Source organism: Panulirus ornatus, chromosome 12 (assembly GCF_036320965.1).
Source record: "Panulirus ornatus isolate Po-2019 chromosome 12, ASM3632096v1, whole genome shotgun sequence".
NCBI lineage: Eukaryota > Metazoa > Arthropoda > Malacostraca > Decapoda > Palinuridae > Panulirus > Panulirus ornatus.
In genome coordinates, this window is record NC_092235.1 from 36066936 (window position 1) to 36088013 (window position 21078).

The 21078-nt window shown below is 41.7% G+C and overlaps 1 protein-coding gene across 2 annotated transcripts in view; it reads right to left on the minus strand.

Moving 5' to 3' along the window:
* LOC139752011 (helicase POLQ-like) overlaps positions 1–20483 on the minus strand; it is a 275342-nt gene extending 254859 nt beyond the window's left edge. The window contains exon 1 of one of the 2 annotated variants that reach the window (XM_071667792.1): positions 20251–20483. In XM_071667792.1, the coding sequence (XP_071523893.1) occupies positions 20251–20460 (210 nt within the window). In that variant the 5' untranslated portion in view covers positions 20461–20483. The remainder of the gene's footprint in view (positions 1–20250) is intronic. The other variant, XM_071667791.1, reaches the window with a different exon arrangement.
* Positions 20484–21078: the final 595 nt, after the last annotated feature.

Genomic DNA, 21078 nt, shown 5'->3' on the forward strand with positions numbered 1-21078 from the left:
ACATTTCAACGTTTACATATACATATACACACACACACACACACACACACACACACACATATATATATATATATATATATATATATATATATATATATATATTTTTTTTTTTGCTTTGTCGCTGTCTCCCGCGTTTGCGAGGTAGCGCAAGGAAACAGACGAAAGAAATGGCCCAACCCACCCCCATACACATGTATATACATACGTCCACACACGCAAAATATACATACCTACACAGCTTTCCATGGTTTACCCCAGACGCTTCACATGCCCCGATTCAATCCACTGACAGCACTGTCAACCCAGGTATACCACATCGCTCCAATTCACTCTATTCCTTGCCCTCCTTTCACCATCCTGCATGTTCAGGCCCTGATCACACAAAATCTTTTTCACTCCATCTTTCCACCTCCAATTTGGTCTCCCTCTTCTCCTCGTTCCCTCCACCTCTGACACATATATCCTCTTGGTCAATCTTTCCTCACTCATTCTCTCCATGTGCCCAAACCATTTCAAAAAGCCCTCTTCTGCTCTCTCCAGCACGCTCTTTTTATTACCACACATCTCTCTTACCCTTACATTACTTACTTTATCAAACCACTTCACACCACATATTGTCCTCAAACATCTCATTTCCAGCACATCCACCCTCCTCCGCACACCTCTATCCATAGCCCACGCCTCGCAACCATACAACATTGTTGGAACCACTATTCCTTCAAACATACCCATTTTTGCTTTGCGAGATAATGTTCTCGACTTCTACACATTCTTCAAGGCTCCCAGAATTTTTGTCCCCTCCCCCACCCTATGATTCACCTCCGCTTCCATGGTTCCATCTGCTTCCAAATCCACTACCAGATATCTATAACACTTCGCTTCCTCCAGTTTTTCTCCATTCAAACGTACCTCCCAACTGACTTGACCCTCAACCCTACTGTACCTAATAACCTTGCTCTTATTCACATTTACTCTCAACTTTCTTCTTTCACACACTTTACCAAACTCAGTCACCAGCTTCTGCAGTTTCTCACATGAATCAGCCACCAGCGCTGTATCATCAGCGAACAACAAATGACTCACTTCCTAAGCTATCTCATCCACAACAGACTTCATACTTGCCCCTCTTTCCTAAACTCTTGCATTCACCTCCCTAACAACCCCATCCATAAACATATTAAACAACCATGGAGACATCACACACCCCTGCCGCAAACCTACACTCAATGAGAACCAATCAAGCACATGCCTTACATCCTCGATAAAAACTTTTCACTGCTTCTAACAACATGCCTCCCACACCATACATTCTTAAACTTTTCACTGCTTCTAACAACTTGCCTCCCACACCATACATTCTTAATACCTTCCACAGAGCATCTCTATCAACTCTATCATATGCCTTCTCCAGATCCATAAATGCTACATACAAATCCATTTGCATTTTTAAGTATTTCTCACATACATTCTTCAAAGCAAACACCTGATACACACATCCTCTACCACATCTGAAACTATACTGCTCTTCCCCAATCTGATGCTCTGTACATGCATTCACACTCTCAATCAATACCCTCCCATAGAATTTCCCAGGAATACTCAACCAACTTATACCTATGTAATTTGAGCACTCACCTTTGTCCTTTGCCTTTGTACAATGGCACTATGTAAGCATTCCGCCAATCCTCAGGGCCCTCACCATGACACAAACATACATTAAATAACCTTACCAACCAGTCAACAATACAATCACACCCTTTTTTTTATAAATTCAACTGCAATGCCATCCAAACCTGCTGCCTTTCCGGCTTTCATCTGCAAAGCTTTTACTACTTCTTCTCTGTTTACCAAATCATTCTCCATGACCCCCTCACTTTGCACACCACCTCGACCAAAACACCCTATATCTGCCACTCTATCATCAAACACACTCAACAAACCTTCAAAATTCTCACTCCATCTCCTTCTCACATCACCACTATTTGTTATCACCTCCCCATTAGCCCCCTTCACTGAAGTTCCCATTTGTTCCTTTGTCTTATGCACTTTATTTACCTCCTTCCAAAAAATGTTTTAATTCTCCCTAAAATTTAATGATCTTCTCTCACCCCAACTCTTATTTTCTCTCTTTTTCACCTCTTGCACCTTTCTCTTGACCTCCTGTCTCTTTCTTTTATACATCTCCCACTCAATTGCATTTTTTCCCTGCAAAAATCGTCCAAATGCCTCTTTCTTCTCTTTCACTAATAATCTTACTTCTTCATCCTACCACTCACTACCCTTTCTAATCTGCCCACCTCCCACGCTTCTCATGCCACATACATCTTTTGCGCAAGCCATCACTGCTCTCCTAAATACATCCCATTCCTCCCCCACTCCCCTTACCTCCTTTGTTCTCACCTTTTTCCATTCTGTACTCAATCTCTCCTGGTATTTCCTCACACAAGTCTCATTCCCAAGCTCACTTACTCTCACCACTCTCTTCACCTCAACATTCTCTCTTCTTTTCTGAAAACCTCTACAAATCTTCACCTTTGCCTCCACAAGATAATGATCAGACATCCCTTCAGTTGCACCTCTCAGCACATCAACATCCAAAAGTCTCTCTTTCGCGTGCCTACCAGTTAACACGTAATCCAATAACGCTCTCTGGCCATCTGTCCTACTTACATACGTATATTTAGGTATATCTCTCTTTTTAAACCAGGTATTCCCAATAACGAGTCCTTTTTCAGCACATAAATCTCAGCACATAAAGCTCTTCACCATTTCCATTTACAACACTGAACACCCCATGTATACCAATCATTCCCTCAACTGCCATATTACTCACCTTTGCATTCAAATCACCCATCACTACAACCCGGTCTCGAGCATCAAAACCACTAACACACTCATTCAGCTGCTCCCACAACACTTGCCTCTCATGATCTTTCTTCTCATGCCCTGGTGCACATGCACCGATAATCACCCATCTCTCTCCATCAACTTTCAAATTTACCCATATCAATCTAGAGTTTACTTTCTTACACTCTATCACATACTCCCACAACTCCTGTTTAAGGAGTAGTGGTACTCCTTCCCTTACTCTTGTCCTCTCACTAACCCCTGACTTTACTCCCAAGACATTCCCAAACCACTCTTCCCCTTTACCCTTGAGCTTCGTTTCACTCAGAGCCAAAACATCCAGGTTCCTTTCCTCAAACATACTACCTATCTCTCCTTTTTTGTCATCTTGGTAACATCCACACACATTTAGACACCCCAATCTGAGCCTTCAAGGAGGATGAGCACTCCCCGTGTGACTCCTTCTTCTGTTTCCCCTTTTAAAAAGTTAAAATACAAGGAGGGGAGGGTTTGTACCCCCCCACTCCCGTCCCATTTAGTCACCTTCTACAACACATGAGGAATGCGTGGGAACTATTTTTTCTCCCCTATCCCCAGAGATTTCAACGTAACATTTCAACGTTTACATATACATATATACACACACACACACACATATATATATATATATATATATATATATATATATATATATATATATATATATATTTTTTTTTGCTTTGTCGGTCTCCCGCGTTTGCGAGGTAGCGCAAGGAAACAGACGAAAGAAATGGCCCAACCCACCTCCATACACATGTATATACATACGTCCACACACGCAAAATATACATACCTACACAGCTTTCCATGGTTTACCCCAGACGCTTCACATGCCCCGATTCAATCCACTGACAGCATGTCAACCCAGGTATACCACATCGCTCCAATTCACTCTATTCCTTGCCCTCCTTTCACCCTCCTGCATGTTCAGGCCCCGATCACACAAAATCTTTTTCACTCCATCTTTCCACCTCCAATTTGGTCTCCCTCTTCTCCTCGTTCCCTCCACCTCCGACACATATATCCTCTTGGTCAATCTTTCCTCACTCATTCTCTCTATGTGCCCAAACCATTTCAAAACACCCTCTTCTGCTCTCTCAACCACGCTCTTTTTATTTCCACACATCTCTCTTACCCTTACGTTACTTACTCGATCAAACCACCTCACACCACACATTGTCCTCAAACATCTCATTTCCAGCACATCCATCCCCCTGCGCACAACTCTATCCATAGCCCACGCCTCGCAACCATACAACATTGTTGGAACCACTATTCCTTCAAACATACCCATTTTTGCTTTCCGAGATAATGTTCTCGACTTCCACACATTCTTCAAGGCTCCCAGAATTTTCGCCCCCTCCCCCACCCTATGATCCACTTCCGCTTCCATGGTTCCATCCGCTGCCAGATCCACTCCCAGATATCTAAAACACTTCACTTCCTCCAGTTTTTCTCCATTCAAACTCACCTCCCAATTGACTTGACCCTCAACCCTACTGTACCTAATAACCTTGCTCTTATTCACATTTACTCTTAACTTTCTTCTTTCACACACTTTACCAAACTCAGTCACCAGCTTCTGCAGTTTCTCACATGAATCAGCCACCAGCGCTGTATCATCAGCGAACAACAATTGACTCACTTCCCAAGCTCTCTCATCCCCAACAGACTTCATACTTGCCCCTCTTTCCAAAACTCTTGCATTCCCCTCCCTAACAACCCCATCCATAAACAAATTAAACAACCATGGAGACATCACACATCACACACCCCTGCCGCAAACCTACATTCACTGAGAACCAATCACTTTCCTCTCTTCCTACACGTATACATGCCTTACATCCTCGATAAAAACTTTTCACTTATTCTAACAACTTGCCTCCCACACCATATATTCTTAATACCTTCCACAGAGCATCTCTATCAACTCTATCATATGCCTTCTCCAGATCCATAAATGGTACATACAAATCCATTTGCTTTTCTAAGTATTTCTCACATACATTCTTCAAAGCAAACACCTGATCCACACATCCTCTACCACTTCTGAAACCACATTGCTCTTCCCCAATCTGATGCTCCGCACATGCCTTCACCCTCTCAATCAATACCCTCCCATATAATTTACCAGGAATACTCAACAAACTTATACCTCTGTAATTTGAGCACTCACTCTTATCCCCTTTGCCTTTGTACAATGGCACTATGCACGCATTCCGCCAATCCTCAGGCACCTCACCGTGAGTCATACATACATTAAATAACCTTACCAACCAGTCAACAATACAGTCACCCCCTTTTTTAATAAATTCCACTGCAATACCATCCAAACCTGCTGCCTTGCCGGCTTTCATCTTCCGCAAAGCTTTTACTACCTCTTCTCTGTTTACCAAATCATTTTCCCTAACCCTCTCACTTTGCACACCACCTCAACCAAAACACCCTATATCTGCCACTCTATCATCAAACACATTCAACAAACCTTCAAAATACTCACTCCATCTCCTTCTCACATCACCACTACTTGTTATCCCTCCCCATTTGCGCCCTTCACTGAAGTTCCCATTTGCTCCCTTGTCTTACGCACTTTATTTACCTCCTTCCAGAACATCTTTTTATTCTCCCTAAAATTTAATGATACTCTCTCACCCCAACTCTCATTTGCCCTTTTTTTTCACCTCTTGCACCTTTCTCTTGACCTCCTGTCTCTTTCTTTTATACGTCTCCCACTCAACTGCATTTTTTCCCTGCAAAAATCGTCCAAATGCCTCTCTCTTCTCTTTCACTAATACTCTTACTTCTTCATCCCACCACTCACTACCCTTTCTAATCAACCCACCTCCCACTCTTCTCATGCCACAAGCATCTTTTGTGAATCCATCACTGATTCCCTAAATACATCCCATTCCTCTCCCACTCCCCTTACTTCCATTGTTCTCACCTTTTTCCATTCTGTACTCAGTCTCTCCTGGTACTTCCTCACACAAGTCTCCTTCCCAAGCTCACTTACTCTCACCACCCTCTTCACCCCAACATTCACTCTTTTTTTCTAAAAACCCATACAAATCTTCACCTTAGCCTCCACAAGATAATGATCAGACATCCCTCCAGTCGCACCTCTCAGCACATTAACATCCAAAAGTCTCTCTTTCGCGCACCTGTCAATTAACACGTAATCCAATAAAGCTCTCTGGCCATCTCTCCTACTTACATAAGTATACTTATGTATATCTCGCTTTTTAAACCAGGTATTCCCAATCATCAGTCCTTTTTCAGCACATAAATCTACAAGCTCTTCACCATTTCCATTTACAACACTGAACACCCCATGTATACCAATTATTCCCTCAACTGCCACATTACTCACTTTTGCATTCAAATCACCCATCACTATAACCCGGTCTCGTGCATCAAAACCATATATATACATATATATATATATATATATATATATATATATATATATATATATATATATATTTTCTTTTTTTTATACTTTGTCGCTGTCTCCCGCATTTGCGAGGTAGCGCAAGGAAACAGACGAAAGAAATGGCCCAACCCTCCCCATACACATGTATATACATACGTCCACACACGCAAATATACATACCTACACAGCTTTCCATGGTTTACCCCAGACGCTTCACATACCTTGATTCAATCCACTGACAGCACGTCAACCCCGGTATACCACATCGCTCCAATTCACTCTATTCCTTGCCCTCCTTTCACCCTCCTGCATTTTCAGGCCCCGATCACACAAAATCTTTTTCACTCCATCTTTCCACCTCCAATTTGGTCTCCCTCTTCTCCTTGCTCCCTCCACCTCCGACACATATATCCTCTTGGTCAATCTTTCCTCACTCACCCTCTCCATGTGCCCAAACCACTTCAAAACACCCTCTTCTGCTCTCTCAACCACGCTCTTTTTATTTCCACACATCTCTCTTACCCTTAAGTTACTCACTCGATCAAACCACCTCACACCACACATTGTCCTCAAACATCTCATTTCCAGCACATCCATCCTCCTGCGCACAACTCTATCCATAGCCCACGCCTCGCAACCATACAACATTGCTGGAACCACTATTCCTTCAAACATACCCATATATATATATATATATGTATGGGGGTGGAATGGGATGTATTTAGGGAATCAGTGATGGATTGCGCAAAAGATGCTTGTGGCATGAGAAGCGTGGGAGGTGGGTTGATTAGAAAGGGTAGTGAGTGGTGGGATGAAGAAGTAAGATTATTAGTGAAAGAGAAGAGAGAGGCATTTGGATGATTTTTGCGGGGAAAAAACGCAATTGAGTGGGAGATGTATAAAAGAAAGAGACAGGAGGTCAAGAGAAAGGTGCAAGAGGAGAAAAAGAGGGCAAATGAGAGTTGGGGTGAGAGGGTATCACTAAATTTTAGGGAGAATAAAAAGATGTTCTGGAAGGAGGTAAATGAAGTGCGTAAGACAAGGGAGCAAATGGGAACTTCAGTGAAGGGCGCTAATGGGGAGGTGATAACAAGTAGTGGTGATGTTAGAAGGAGATGGAGTGAGTATTTTGAAGGTTTGTTGAATGTGTTTGATGATAGAGTGGCAGATATAGGGTGTTTTGGTCGAGGTGGTGTGCAAAGTGAGAGGGTTAGGGAAAATGATTTGGTAAACAGAGAAGAGGTAGTAAAAGCTTTGCGGAAGATGAAAGCCGGCAAGGCAGCAGGTTTGAATGGTATTGCAATTATGAATGGTATTGCAATTGCAGTGGAATTTATTAAAAAAGGGAGTGACTGCATTGTTGACTGGTTGATAAGGTTATTTAATGTATGTATGACTCATGGTGAGGTGCCTGAGGATTGGCGGAATGCGTGCATAGTGCCATTGTACAAAGGAAAGGGGATAAGAGTGAGTGCTCTAATTACAGAGGTATAAGTTTGTTGAGTATTCCTGGTAAATTATATGGGAGGGTATTGATTGAGAGGGTGAAGGCATGTACAGAGGATCAGATTGGGGAAGAGCAGTGTGGTTTCAGAAGTGGTAGAGGATGTGTGGATCAGGTGTTTGCTTTGAAGAATGTATGTGAGAAATACTTAGAAAAGCAAATGGATTTGTATGTAGCATTTATGGATCCGGAGAAGGCATATGATAGAGTTGATAGAGATGCTCTGTGGAAGGTATTAAGAATAATTGGTGTGGGAGGCAAGTTGTTAGAAGCAGTGAAAAGTTTTTATCGAGGATGTAAGGCATGTGTACGTGTAGGAAGAGAGGAAAGTGATTGGTTCTCAGTGAATGTAGGTTTGCGGCAGGGGTGTGTGATGTGTGATGTCTCCATGGTTGTTTAATTTGTTTATGGATGGGGTTGTTAGGGAGGTGAATGCAAGAGTTTTGGAAAGAGGGGCAAGTATGAAGTCTGCTGTGCATGAGAGAGCTTGGGAAGTGAGTCAGTTGTTGTTCGCTGATGATACAGCGCTGGTGGCTGATTCATGTGAGAAACTGCAGAAGCTGGTGACTGAGTTTGGTAAAGTGTGTGAAAGAAGAAAGTTAAGAGTAAATGTGAATAAGAGCAAGGTTATTAGGTACAGTAGGGTTGAGGGTCAAGTCAATTGGGAGGTAAGTTTGAATGGAGAAAAACTGGAGGAAGTAAAGTGTTTTAGATACCTGGGAGTGGATCTGGCAGCGGATGGAACCATGGAAGCGGAAGTGAATCATAGGGTGGGGGAGGGGGCGAAAATCCTGGGAGCACTGAAGAATGTGTGGAAGTCAAGAACATTATCTTGGAAAGCAAAAATGGGTATGTTTGAAGGAATAGTGGTTCCAACAATGCTGTATGGTTGCGAGGCGTGGGCTATGGATAGAGTTGTGCGCATGAGGGTGGATGTGCTGGAAATGAGATGTTTGAGGACAATGTGTGGTGTGAGGTGGTTTGATCGAGTAAGTAATGTAAGGGTAAGAGAGATGTGTGGAAATTAAAAGAGCGTGGTTGAGGGAGCAGAAGAGGGTGTTTTGAAATGGTTAGAATGGAGTGAGAATGGGCACATGGAGAGAATGAGTGAGGAAAGATTGACCAAGAGATTATATGTGTTGGAGGTGGAGGGAACGAGGAGAATTGGGAGACCTAATTGGAGGTGGAAAGATGGTGTGAAAAAGATTTTGAGTGATCGGGGCCTGAACATGCAGGAGGGTGAAAGGGGCAAGGAATAGAGTGAATTGGATCAATGTGGTATACCAGGGTTGACGTACTGTCAGTGGATTGAATCAGGGCATGTGAAGCGTCTGGGGTAAACCATGGAAAGTTGTGTGGGGCCTGGATGTGGAAAGGGAGCTGTGGTTTCGTGCATTATTGCATGACAGCTGGAGACTGAGTGTGAACGAGTGGGGCCTTTGTTATCTTTTCCTAGCGCTACCTCGCACACATGAGGGAGGAGGGGGATGGTATTCCATATGTGGCAAGGTGGCAATGGGAATGAATAAAGGCAGGCAGTGTGAATTGTGTGCATGGGTATATATGTATGTGTCTGTGTGTGTATATATATGTGTACATTGAGATGTATGGGTGTGTATGTTTGCGTGTGTGGACGTGTGTGTATATACATGTGTATGGGGGTGGGTTGGGCCATTTCTTTCTTCTGTTTCCTTGCGCTACCTCGCAAATGCGGGAGACAGCGACAATGCAAAATAAATAAAAATATAAAATATATTCACAGACATATATACACATGTACATAATTCATACTTGCTGCCTTTATTAATTCCCATTGCCACCCCGCGACACATGATATGACAACCCCCTCCCCCCGCATGCACACAAGGTAGCGCAAGGAAAAGACTACAAAGGCCACATTCGTTCACACTGAGTCTCTAGCTGTCATGTAATAATGCACCAAAACCACAGCTCCCTTTCCACATCCAGGCCCTAAAAAACTTTCTATGGTTCACCCCAGACGCTTCACATGCCCTGGTTCAATCCATTGACAACACATCGCCCCTAGTATACCATATTGTTCTAATACACTCTGTTCCTTGCACGCCTTTCACCCTCCTGCATGTTCAGGCCCCGATTGCTCAAAATCTTTTTTACTCCAGCTTTCCACCTCCAATTTGGTCTCCCACTTCTCGTTCCCTCCACCTCTGACACATATATCCTCTTGGTCAATCTTTCCTCACTCATTCTCTCCATGTGACCAAATCATTTCAAAACACCCTCTTCTGCTCCCTCAACCACACTCTTTCTATTAGCACACATCTCTCTTACACTTTCATTACTTACTCAATCAAACCACCTCACACCACATGTTGTCCTCAAACATCTCATTTCCAGCACATCCACCCTCCTCCGCACAACTCTATCTATAGCCCATGCCTCACAACCACATAACATTGTTGGAACCACTATTCCTTCAAACATACCCATTTTTGCTTTCCGAGATAATGTTCTTGCCTTCCACACATTTTTCAACACTCCCACAACTTTCAGCCCTTCCCCCACCCTGTGACTCACTTGCGCTTCCATGGTTCTATCTGCTGCCAAATCTACTACCAGATATCTAAAACACCTCACTTCCTCCAGTTTTTCAAACTTACCTCCCAATTGACTGGTCCCTCAACCCTACTGTACCAAGTAACCTTGCTCTCATTTACATTTGCTCTCAGCTTTCTTCTTTCTCACACTTTACCAAACTCAGTCTCAAGCTTCTGCAGTTTCTCACATGAATCAGCCACCAGCCCTGTATCATCAGTGAGCAACAACTGACTCACTTCCCAAACTCTATCATCGACAACAGACTTCATACTTGCCCCTCTTTCCAAAACTCTTCCATTCACCTCCCTAATAGCCCCATCCATAAAAATGAAGACATCATGCACCCCTGCCGCAAACCAACATTCACTGAGAAGCAATCACTTTTCTCCCTTCCTTCTCGTACACATGCCTTACATCCTTGATAAAAACTTTTCACTGCTTCTAACAACTTGCCTCCCACACCATATATTCTTAATACCTTCCATAGAGCATCTCTATCAAATCTATCATATGCCTTTTCCAAATCCATAAATGCTACATGGAAATCCATTTGCTTTTCTAAGTATTTCTCACATACATTCTTCAAAGCAAACACCTGATCCACACATCCTCTACAACTTCTGAAATCAGTCTGCTCTTCCTCAGATGCTCTGAACATTCCTTCACCCTCTCAATCAATACCCTCCCAAATAATTTCCCAGGAATACTCAACAAACTTTTACCTCAGTAATTAGAGCACTCACCCTTATCCCCTTTGCCTTTAGACAAAGGCACTATGCAGGCATTCTGCCAATCCCCAGGCACCTCACCATGAGTCATTTTATCTTTTTTATTATACTTTGTCGCTGTCTCCCACGTTAGCGAGGTAGCACAATGAAACAGACGAAAGAATGGCCCAACCCAACCACATACACATGTATATACATACATGTCCACACACACACATATACATACCTATACATCTCAACGTATACATATATATAACACACAGACATATAAATATATGCACAAGCACATAATTCATCCCTGGGGATAGGGGAGAAAGAGTACTTTCCACTCATCCCTCACCTGTTGTAGAAGGCGACTAAAGGGGACGGGAGCAAGAGGCTGGAAACCCTTACCTCCTTGTATCTTAACTTTCTAAAAGGGGAAAGAGAAGAAGGAGTCACGTGGGGAAGTGCTCATTCTCCTCGAAGGCTCAGATTGGGGTGTCTAAATGTGTGTGGATTTAACTAAAATGAGAAAAAAGGAGAGACAGGTAGTATGTTTGAGGAAAGGAACCTGGATATTTTGGCTCTGAGTGAAACGAAACTCAAGGGTGAGGGGGAAGAGTGGTTTGGGAATATCTTGGGAGTAAAGTCAGGGGTTAGTGAGAGGACAAGAGCAAGGGAAGGAGTAGCACTACTCCTGAAACAGGAGTGGTGGGAGTATGTGATAGAGTGTAAGAAAGTAAACTCTAGATTGATATGGGTAAAACTGAAAGTAGATGGAGAGAGATGGGTGATTATTGGTGCCTATGCACCTGGGCATGAGAAGAAAGATCATGAGAGGCAAGTGTTTTGGGAGCAGCTGAGTGAGTGTTTGCAGTTTTGATGCAAGAGACCGGGTTATAGTGATGGGTGATTTGAATGCAAAGGTGACTAATGTGCCAGTTGAGGGAATAATTGGTGTACATGGGGTGCTCAGTGTTGTAAATGGAAATGGTGAAGAGCCTGTAGATGTGTGTGCTGAAAAAGGACTGGTGATTGGGAATACCTGGTTTAAAAAGAGAGATATTCATAAGTATACGTATGTGAGTAGGAGAGATGGCCACAGAGCATTATTAGATCATGTGATAATTGACATGCACGCGAAACAGAGACTTTTGGATGTTAATGTGCTGAGAGGTGCAACTGGAGGGATGTCTGATCATTATCTTGTGGAGGCAAAGGTGGAGAATTGTAAAGGTTTTCAGAAAAGAAGAGAGAATGTTAGGGTGAAGAGAGTGGTGAGAGTAAGTGAGCTTGGGAAGGAGACTTGTGTGAGGAAGTAACAGGAGAGACTGAGTACAGAATGGAAAAAGGTGAGAACAAAGGACGTAAGGGGAGTGGGGGAGAAATGGGATGTTTTTAGGGAAGCAGTGATGGCTTGCGCAAAAGATGCTTGTGGCATAAGAAGCGTGGGAGGTGGGCAGATTAGAAAGGGTAGTGAGTGGTGGGATGAAGACGTAAGATTTTTAGTGAAAGAGAAGAAAGAGGCATTTGGACGACTTTTGCAGGGAAATAATGCAAATGATTGGGAGATGTATAAAAGAAAGAGGCAGGAGGTGAAGAGAAAGGTGCAAGAGGTGAAAAACAGGGCAAATGAGAGTAAGGGTGAGAGAGTATTATTAAATTTCAGGGAGAACAAAAAGATGTTTTGGAAGGAGGTAAATAAAGTGCGTAAGACAAGGGAACAAATAGGAACTTAAATGAAGGGGGCTAATGGAGAGGTGATAACAAGTAGTGGTGATGTGAGGAGATGGAGTGAGTTTTTCAGGGTCCATTGAATGTGTTTGATGATAGAGTGGCAGATATTGTGTCATTTCGCCGAGGTGGTGTGCAAAGTGAGAGGGTTAGGGAAAATGATTTGGTAAACAGAGAAGAGATAGTAAAAGCTTTGCGGAAGATAAAAGCCGGCAAGGCAGCGGGTTTGGATGGTATTGCAGTGGAATTTATTAAAAAAGGGGCTGACTGTATTGTTCACTGGTTGGTAAGGTTATCTAACGTATGTATGATTCATGGTGAGGTGCCTGAGGATTGGCGGAATGGTTGCATAGTTCCACTGTAAAAAGGCAAAGGGGATAAAAGTGAGTTCTCAAACTACACAGGCATAAGTCTGTTGAGTATTCCAGGAAAATCATATGGGAGGGTATTGACTGAGAGGGTGAAGGTGTGTACAGAGCATCAGATTGGGGAAGAGCAGTGTGGTTTCAGAAGTGGTAGAGGATGTGTGGATCAGGTGTTTGCCTTGAAGAATGTATGAGAGAAATACTTAGAAAAGCAAATGGATTTGTATGTAGCATTTATGGATCTGGACAAGGCATATGACAGATTTGATAGAGATGCTCTGTGGAAGGTATTAAGAATATATGGTGTGGGAGGCAAGTTGCTGGAAGCAGTGAAAAGTTTTTATCGAGGATGTAAGGCATGTGCACATGTAGGAAGAGAGGAAAGTGATTGGTTCTCAGTGAATGTTGGTTTGTGGCAGGGGTATGTAATGTCTCCATGGTTGCTTAATTTGTTTATGGATGGGGTTGTTAGGGAGGTGAATGCAAGAGTTTTGGAGAGGGGGCAAGCATGCAGTCTGTTGTGGATGAGAGAGCTTGGGAAGTGAGTCAGTTGTTGTTCGCTGATGATACAGTGCTGGTGGCTGATTCATGTGAGAAACTGCAGAAGCTGGTGACTGAGTTTGGTAAAGTGTGTGAAAGAAAAAAGTTGAGAGTAAATTTGAATAAGAGCAAGGTTATTAGGTACAGTAGGATTGAGGGACAAGTCTACCGGGAGGTAAGTTTGAATGGAAAAAACTGGAGCAAGTAAAGTGTTTTAGATATCTGGGAGTGGATTTGGCAGCAGATGGAACCATAGAAGTGGAAGTGAATCATAGGGTGGGGGAGGAGGCGAAATTTCTGGGAATGTTGAAGAATGTGTGGAAGTCGAGAACATTATCTCGGAAAGCAAAACTGGGTATGTTTGAAGGAATAGTGACTCCAACAATGTTATATGGTTGCAAGGCGTGGGATATAGATAAAGTTGTGCGGAGGAGGGTGGATGTGCTGGAAGTGAGATGTTTGAGGACAATATGTGGTGTGAGGTGGTTTGATCAAGTAAGTAATAATAGGGTAAAAGAGATGTGTGGTAATAAAAAGAGTGTGGTTGATAGAGCAGAAGAGGGTGTTTTGAAGTCATTTGGTCACATGGAGAGAATGAGTGAGGAAAGATTGACCAAGAGGATATATGTGTCAGAGGTGGAGGGAACAAGAAGTGGGAGACCAAATTGGAGGTGGAAAGATGGAGTGAAAAAGATTTTGAGTGATCGGGGCCTGAACATGCAGGGGGGTGAAAGGCGTGCAATGAATAGGATGAATTGGAACGATGTGGTATACCAGGGTCAATGTGCTGTGAAAGGATTGAGCCAGGGAATTTAAAGCGTCTAGGGTAAACCATGGAAAGTTCTGTGGGGCCTGGATGTGGAAAGGGAGCTTTGGTTTTGGTGCATTATACATGAGAGCTAGAGACTGAGTGTGAACGAATGTGGCCTTTGTTGTCTTTTCCTAGTGCTACCTTGCGCACATGTGGGGGGGAGGGGGTTGTTATTTCATGTGTGGTGGGGTGGCAATGGGAATGAATAAAGGCAGATAGTATGAATTATGTACATGTGTATATATGTATATGTCTGTGTCTCTATATATATGTATACGTTGAGATGTATAGGTATGTATATTTGCGTGTGTGAGCGTGTATGTATATATATGTGTATGTGGGTGGGTTGGGCCATTCTTTCGTCTGTTTCCTTGCACTGCCTCGCTAACGCGGGAGACTGTGACAAAAGTAAAATAAATAACTAAATACATAATTCATACTGTCTGCCCTTATTCATTCCTGTCGCCATCCCACCACATATGAAATGACAGCCCCCTCCCCCCACCTGTGAGCGAGGTAGCGCTAGGAAAAGATAACATAGGCCACATTCATTCACACTCACTCTCTACCTGTCATGTATAATGCACCGAAACCACAGCTACCTTTCCACAACTTTCCAAGGTTTACTCCAGACACTTCACATTCCCTGGTTCAATCCATTGACAGCAAGTCGACCCTGGTATACCACATCATTCCAATTCACTCTATTCCTTGCACGCCTTTCACCCTCCTGCATGTTCAGGCCCCGATTACTCAAAATCTTTTTCACTCCATCTTTCCACCTCCAATTGGGTCTCCCACTTCGCCTTGTTCCCTCCACCTCTGACACATATATCCTCTTTGTCAATCTTTCCTCACTCATTCTCTCCATGTGCCCAAACCATTTCAAAACACCCTCTTCTGCTCTCTCAACCACACTCTTTTTATTACCACACATCTCTCTTACCCTTTGATTACTTACTTGATCAAACCACCTCACACCACATGTTGTCCTCAAATATCTCATTTCGAACACAACCACCCTCCTCCACAAAACTCTATCTATAGCCCATGCTCACAACCTAATAACATTGTTGGAACCTCTATTCCTTCAAATATACCCATGTTTGCTTTCAAAAATAACGTTCTGAACTTCCACACATTTTTCAATGCTTGCAGAACTTTCACCCACTCCCCCACCCTATGATTTACTTTCGCTTCCATGGTTCCATCCACTGCCATATCCACTCCCAGATATCTAAAACACTTCACTTCCTTCAATTTTTTTCCATTCAAACTTACTTCCCAATTGACTTGTCCCTCAACCCTACTGTACCTAATAACCTTGCTCTTATTCACGTTTACTCTCAGCTTTCTTCTTTCACACACTTTAACAAACTCAGTCAACAGCTTCTGCAGTTTCTCACATGAATCAGCCTACCAGCACTGTATCATCAATGAACAACAACTGACCCACTTTCCAAGCTCTCTCATCCACAACAGACTTCATACTTGCCCCTCTTTCAAAAACTCTGCATTCACCTCCCTAACAACCCCATCCATACACAAATTAAACAACCATCGAGACATCACACACTCCTGCCACAAACCAACATTCACTAAGAACCAATCACTTTCCTCTCTTCCCACTCGCACACATACCTTACATCCTCCATAAAAACTTTTCACTGCTTCTAACAACTTGCCTCCCACACCATATGTTCTAAATACCTTCCACAGAGCATCTCTATCAACTCTATTATATGCCTTCTCCAGATCCATAAATGCTACATACAAATTCATTTGCTTTTCTAAGTATTCCTCACATACATTCTTCAAATCAAACTCTTGATCCACACATCCTCTACCACTTCTGAAACCACACTGCTCTTCCCCAATCTGATGCTCCGCACATGCTTTCACCCTCTTAATCAATACCCTCCCATATAATTTTCCAGGAATACTCAACAAACTTATACCTCTGTAATTTGAGCACTCACTTTTATCCCCTTTGCCTTTGTACAATGGCACCATGCAAGCATTCCACAAGTTCTCAGGCACCTCACCATGAGTCATAAATACATTAAATAACCTTACCAACCAGTCAACAATACAGTCACCCTCTTTTTTAATAAATTCCCCTGCAAGACCATCCAAACCCGCTGCCTTGCCAGCTTTCATCTTCCGCAAAGCTTTTACTACCTCTTCTCTGTTTACCAAATCATTCTCCCTAACCCTCTCACTTTGCACACCACCTCGACCAAAACACTCTATATCTGCCACTCTATCATCAAACACATTCAAGAAAACTTCAAAATACTCACTCCATCTCCTCACATCACCACTACTTGTTATCACCTCCCCATTGGCCCCCTTCACTGATGTTCCCATTTGTTCCCTTGTCTTATGCACTTTATTTGTCTCCTTCCAAAACATCTAGTTCTCCCTAAAATTTAATAATACTCTCTCACCTCAACTCTCATTTGCCCACTTTTTCACCTCTTGCACCTTTCTCTTGACCTCTTGCCTCTTTCTTTTATACATCTCCCAGTCATTTGCATTATCTCCCAGCAAAAATCTTCAAATGCCTCTCTTCTCTTTCACTAATAATATTACTTCATCCCACCACTCACTACCCTTTCTAATCTGCCCACCTTCTACGCTTCTCATGCCATAAGCATCTTTTGCGCAAGCCATCACTGCTTCCCTAAATACATCCCATTTCTCCCGTACTCCCCGTACGTCCTTTGTTCTCACCTTTTTCCATTCTGTACTCAGTCTCTCCTGGTACTTCCTGGTACATGAATTATACATACATTAAATATCCTTACCAAACAGTCAACAACATAGTTACTCCTGTTTTTAATCAATTCCACTCCAATACCATCCAAACCCGTTGCATTGCCAGCTTCCATCTTCTGCAAAGCTTTTCCTACCTCTTCTCTGTTTACCAAACCATTCTCCCTAACCCTCTCACTTGGCACACCACCTCGACCAAAACACCCTATATCTGCCACTCTATCATCTAACACATTCAACAAACCTTCAAAATACTCACTTCATCTCCTTCTCACATGACCACTACTTGTTAGTACCTCCCCATTAGCCCCCTTCACTGATGTTCCCATTTGTCCTCTTGTCTTACGCACTTTATTTACTTCCTTCCACAACATCTTTTTATTCTCCCTAAAACTTAATGATACTCTATCATCCCCACTCTCATTTGCCCTCTTTTTCATCTCTTGCACCTTTCTCTTAACCTCCTGCCTCTTTCTTTTATACATTTACCACTCATTTGCACTATTTCCCTGCAAAAATCGTCCAAATGCCTTTCTCTTCTCTTTCACTAAGAATCTTACTTCTTCATCCCAACACTCGCTACCCTTTCTAATCTGCCCACCTCCCACGCTTCCCAAGCCACAAGCATTTTTTGCACAAGCCATCACTACTTCCCTAAATACATCCCATTCCTCCCCCACTCCCCTGACGTCCTTTGCTCTTACCTTTTTCCATTCTGCACTCAGTCTCTCCTGGTACTTCCTCACACAAGTCTCATTCGCAAGCTCACTTACTCTCACCACTCTCTTCTACCCAACATTCTCTCTTCTTTTCTGAAAACCTCTGCAAATCTTCAACTTCGCCTCCACAAGATAATGATCAGAGATCCCTCCCATTGCACCTCTCAGCACATTCACATCCAAAAGTCTCTCTTTCGCACACTTATCAATTAACACGTAATCCAATAATGCTCTCTGGTGATCTTTCCTATTTACATACTTTTGTATATATCTCTTTTTAAGCCAGGTATTCCCAACCACCAGTCCTTTTTCAGCACACAAATCTCCAAGCTCTTCACCATTTACATTTACAACACTGTACACCCCACGTACACCAATTATTCCCTTAACTGCCACATTACTCACCTTTGCATTCAAATCACCCATCACTATAACCCAGTCTCGTGCATCAAAACTACTAACACACTCACTCAGCTGCTTCCAAAACACTTCCCTCTTGTGATCTTTCTTCTCATGTCCAGGTGCATATGCACCAATAATCACCCATCTCTCTCTATCCATAAACAAATAAATAATATATATATAGTGTTCATGGGATGGCCGTTATTAGGGTCTTAGTTGCCTGTGCTGTCTCAGAAAAGCAAATCTGGATACTTTTCCACCAGGAGCGTGTGTAGAGATACTAGGTTACCCTGCACTGGCATTTGTTGTGTGAATGGCTTCATGAATATAAATGTTTCAATGCTAAGGTGGGTATAGTACAGAATATGGAACATATAATAGATAACAATAGATTACATAAGTGATTCTTTCAATGCTAAGGTGGGTATAGCACAGAATATGGAACACATAATATATAACAATAGATTACATATGTGATTCTTACCAATAACTATAATTTCAAGTTCCACGATGCCTAGAGAAAGAATTAGTTACATATGAATCTAAGAATGAAAGTTTCTAGAAAATAAATTTATGAAATTGTTTTTCCAAAAATCAGAGAATTTTGATATAATCATGTTTGTAAGATAATTTATGATTTGAGATATAAAAAGACAACAACAGATTTTAAGTCTTTTAGTACTTCCATCCTTTCATGTAAACACACTAAAACGTTCAAACTGAAATTTTTCACTTTGCCCAGTGGCAAAGCTTTAAGGTTCTGTAAGTTAGAAAATGAGCTCAAAAGTTTTTCAGCTCCTTTATTAATCCTAAAGATTCACCAAAATATACTAAGTTCTAAATGCTAAGTGTACAATATATCAAATCAAATATGTCATGACAAGTACAGTCATCAGTTATTTTGGGTGTAAACATGGATGAATGACTTAAAAACCAGTCATACATTAATTTTCTATTTAAGTGAGCTCTTGTTTTGTTTTCAATGGATTTCTTAAAATTGAAAATGTAAATATCACCTTTATGTCGATTATATCATGCTCAAGAGCTTTTCTGTTTTAAACCTGAAAATGTAAATATCACCATTATGTCAATAATATCAAAGATATTGCATATTATTACCTTCCAACCCTATGAACCCTTTATCCAGTGGCCCTTGCAGCTTCTAGGCTGTGCTTACACAGTAGCAAAGACAGGGTGAACTCCTTAAAGTGAGAAATTTTTTGAAGAGACCGTACTCTGTTTTGTCAGAGTGACCCCTTCCTGGCATTGTCATGTTGTAACCTCTAGCATGTGGAATCTAGTAACATCAATCAAAAGATGATAAAGGAACAAATAACAAATGGCAGCCACAAAGTTTTTACTCAGTTTCAAGGTAAAAATGTCATATTTCAGCTTAGGAACTATGATTTTTGGATTCAGCAAGTCTAAATTACCAAAAACACTGTTGTATTCATAATCAACAACAAATGCCATGACAAGGCTCCTTCCCAACACAGGATCCAAACTATAAAAGAGTTCTTTGCAATTAGTGAAGATCAATGAAAGGACACATCAAGAAACTAGACATCATACAAGTTAGGAAGGATGTGAAAAAAGCAAAAGCAATCTTATAGCAATATGATGGGTTAACAGAAGCAGCCTTGTGGTAAGACCATGAGTCTAGACAGTATAATGAAATTTAAGAAGTTGCAGGACAATACAATTATGTATAAGACATAGGGACCTGATAACGCTAGAACTATACTGTTCAAACAGCTAACTACACAAAAATATATACTGCGGATACATTACCTTAGTCTCAATATCCACTTCAAGGGCTGATGCTTGCACTGCCAGTAGAGAGAAAGTAGTCAAATCTTTCAACTTCTGAGGAGATTCTGCAATACCAAGTCCCAAAGAGGAGAATATAAGGGAAGTTAGTCCATGGTCTTCTTGTTGAGCCATAGTTGAATAACACACTTCCAGTGGAGACAGAAAGAGCAATGTTGCCTGAAATAGCATAAAAGTTATCTAAAAATATAAATACAAACTACTATCATCATTCACTCCTTATATTTTGTAATCAAGATGTTGTGTAGGGATTATAGTGTTTGGTAAACTGTTTATATAATCCAACCAATCAAGATCTTTCCAATTTGCAAGCTGAGGAATAATAGTGATATTTGGCACAAATTCAAGGAATCTAAGGCAAATTGGCATACAAAAAGCCTAATATACAAACAGAAGATGAAGATATATTCAATTTACAAAAACATTACACGTAACAAACTGACAAAAATCAAGTGACAAATAATTGGAACAACCAAATTGTTCAAATGCATCTAAAACAAATTCAACACTTTCTTGTCTCAACTTGTAAACAAAGCCACTGTCCAGCAGAATGTTGGTAACAGAACTAGTGCAGGCATGTAACAGTTGACTTAAAAAACTCACTACATATCAGCGAGAAGCCTACACAAAATTTCATCATCATCTACAAGCAAGTGCAACACAGAAGGAAGCACTCTACATTTTACAAGCCAAAACATAATTTACTTTTAAAAACCCTTTTACAATTTTCAAGATGTTAGTACTATTTACTAATGAAGTATACGCTACATAGTAATTAAGTATGCAGTC